This window comes from Pundamilia nyererei, unplaced genomic scaffold, assembly GCF_000239375.1.
Source record: "Pundamilia nyererei isolate P.nyererei 1_Seehausen unplaced genomic scaffold, PunNye1.0 scaffold00003, whole genome shotgun sequence".
NCBI lineage: Eukaryota > Metazoa > Chordata > Actinopteri > Cichliformes > Cichlidae > Pundamilia > Pundamilia nyererei.
Genome location: NW_005187404.1, coordinates 2,909,149 through 2,912,274, shown reverse-complemented (window position 1 = coordinate 2,912,274; position 3,126 = coordinate 2,909,149). Strand labels below are relative to the sequence as shown.

The 3,126-nt window shown below is 37.7% G+C and overlaps 1 protein-coding gene across 4 annotated transcripts in view; it reads left to right on the top strand.

Annotated features, from left to right (window-relative positions):
• Positions 1 to 2,309, top strand: part of st3gal4 (ST3 beta-galactoside alpha-2,3-sialyltransferase 4) — a 47,426-nt gene extending 45,117 nt beyond the window's left edge. For all 4 annotated transcript variants that reach the window (XM_013911097.1, XM_013911099.1, XM_013911092.1 and 1 more), the window contains 2 exons: positions 1,762 to 1,917; positions 2,016 to 2,309. In XM_013911097.1, coding sequence (XP_013766551.1) covers positions 1,762 to 1,917; positions 2,016 to 2,105 — 246 coding nt within the window. In that variant the 3' untranslated portion in view covers positions 2,106 to 2,309. The remainder of the gene's footprint in view (positions 1 to 1,761; positions 1,918 to 2,015) is intronic.
• Positions 2,310 to 3,126: the final 817 nt, after the last annotated feature.

The following is a 3,126-nucleotide window of genomic DNA, read 5'->3' as shown; positions in this document are numbered from 1 at the left end:
AGGAACAGTGGGGTGTTAACTTTTTCTGACTCCTGAAGGGAGGCACGCCAGAAAAAAAGTTTGAGATCTATTGGTTTTGACATTCAGTAAGCCCCATAACTAGAAAAGAACATACTGGAAGTAGGCTAATATAAACACCGGTGCATTTACCGATGGAGCATTGCACAGGAAAAAAACACAAAACACAGATGATGATTTGGAAAGATGAAGAATAAAAGGTTTTTGTTAAAGTGGGTTTTAATTTGAAAAGTGAATGAGAGTTTCTTTTGTCTTCAGGTCATATGGAAATAATTCTTCTTCTTGCCTATGTGAGCACGCGTAATCATAATCAGTCATATAGGGAGTGGCAAACAGCACAAGGGAATTTCTGTGGACAGAAAGAGCCAGCCAGGAATAACACAACAAACATGTCTCCTCTCATTAAATCTCACATTACCTTGAGTTCTAGTTTTTCCTTAAAGAAGCAAAAATAAAATATCAGCCGGGAGGATTTGCTTCCTGCATGTTCTTTTGTCATTGTTTTTAAGCAGAAGCCAATTAAGGAATGTGACATGCACAAAATGTGAAGGGAAATGTATATCACCGCTGTTTGTGGGCTGTTTTTCCCTCGGGATATACAGGAAAAATTGTAGTGTGGAATCGAATTGTAGGAATTAGTCTGTGTCCTCTTTACAGACGTAGTCCACCTGGATTTCATCACACCAGACCAGCTTTCAGCCAAATCTTGAGTTTTTTATGTCTCTGTAACTAACTTGCAGCCACACTAAAACCTTTGCAGGTTAGTGTGTGTGCACCTGTACATTAGTGATAAGGCCAGCATTTTCACTTGCAGGACTACGTATGTATCTGTCACAATGACTTTAGACAATAAACTCATCCTTTACCATGGAACACCCATTTTTATATGCTTACATGGTGCACCCATGCTTACTCTGCATATGTCCACTTTTTTAACAACATAATTGCTAACCATACCATTAAGTCATGGCAGAGGCTTTATATGTGTAGTAACCATAAATTTTTCACACACCTTTCCTTTCCTTCCTCTCGATTACTGTGAAAAAGACTAATTTACTGTAATCGAGGGGAAGGAAAGGAAAGGCAGAGGGCTTAAATGCTTTGAATCACTGTGTTTGAAAAAGCAGCTGTACTTTGCTTGATAACAGCAGTCTCAGAGCTGCAAATGAATTTCAAAATAAAATGTCAAAATACTCAAGTTTTTCTGTTTTTAAGAGTTTAAGTTAATTGTTGTTCACAACGTTTAAATTCTGTTGGAACAGTAGGTGGTTGAAATAAAAAGCATAGAAACAAAACTGTGTTTGCATAAGCCATGTGGGTGAGGTTATGAGAGCGAATACTGCAGATAGAAATGCTTGTGCAAATGAACCGCATATAAAGCTGCAGTTTTCCTCTATCGCCATCTAGTGGTGAAATGAGGGGCTTCTTTTAGGGTTTCAGTTCCAAAGCCATCTGGAGATTGTTTTTACATCATAAGCTCTTTTGCACAACCAGCAAAGCTCAGCATGTACATTTTTTACATGCTTTAAGTAACTCTCCTTCTATAAAGTTAATTTGATTTATACAAACCTTTTTTTGTTTATTGTTTTTTTTTTTTTATCTGTTTTTACTCAGGTGTGCAAGGTAAAAATCATTCAGTTCTTTATTTGGGGGTATCTACTAATATTTGCTAATTTTAGAAATAATAAATCATGAAAACAAGAAGAAGTGCAGTGGGCTGTCATGATCTCTTGCTTGTTGCAGATCCCAGTGCATCCCACTACGGGTATACTTGCCATTTTTGTTGCTCTCAACTACTGTGACGTGGTCCACGTTGCTGGATTCGGATACCCTCGCTCAAAGAGCCAACAGCAGCAGCCGATCCATTACTATGGATATGCCACCATGAAGTCTATGAAGGTGCGCGGCCACCTGTAGTGATGTCCTTTTTGTTTTAACACGCTCACTGGCAAAGCTTCATATTCCTTGAATACTAATGCTCCTCCACTCTGTTACAGAATTCTTACCACGACCTTAATCATGAAGCTGAAGCCTTAAAAAGACTGGAGGATTCGGGAGCCATTCTCTACCTGCATCCACATTTATGATACAGATCCATCTCCATTTTTCGTGGGGTCATCTGTCTCAGCTCTTAATGTGCCTTCTGTGGTTGGATATTTGATTTTTTCTGAACGTGACAATCCTGGCACCTTATGTGTGTTTTTTTCCTAAAGTGAAATAATAGAGCGATTTAACCGCTTTTCAAATGTTTTTCTTTGGCAATGTGGTTCAGCATTTTTTTCTAAAGAATCTTCAACTCTGTAGATAAAGAAATTAATTATTAAAATTCTGAAATAGAAAAAATGTTGGGCATCAATGCTAAGTGTAGCGACCCAGCTGTTTGTGACAAGATAGCTGCAGCAAACTGGTTTCATCAGTAGATGTCCAGTCTTGGTGCTTGTTGTTTTTCGGTTCTTGTGATGAACTGAGTTGATGGAATGAAAACATCTGACATGAGCAGTTTTCACTTGTCTGGACTTTTCACGTATATCGTTAAGATGTAAGCCTGATGCGAGTGGTTTATCGAGTTTAGAATGAAATTTGTTAATTCTTTTGAACTCTGATTCTTTATCTTTAAAGTATGGAACTGTGTTCAAGTCAATGTTTTTTTTTTTTAAATCAAATGACAATTTTGCTCATTTGTTATACTTTGACTACGGTGATTGTTTCATTATTTATTTCATGGTTTTTTTTTCAGATACAAATGGTACCACTGGATATTTTGTAATGTACAGAATAAAATACATTCGTAAATTAAAGGTGATCAAAACTGATCATAATTGATTTTACAGTTGCTTTGCCCTTTCTTAATGTTTTATTTTATTTGAATATTGCTGTTGTTACCACTAGATGGCAGTATGTCTCCATTGCATGCATAATATACAGTATATCCAGTCTACTGCACTGCACATGGTGCAATCATGCAGCAGCCCCCCCACCCCACGTGCCCCAAAGTGCCTGGAGTAATGGAAACACTAAACCTAGCACTAGTGCATGTGCTAGTGAACGTGTGCGGTATGAACGTCTGGGAAACCAAAAACCTAAAAACTTGGAAGGACTAAGGTACAA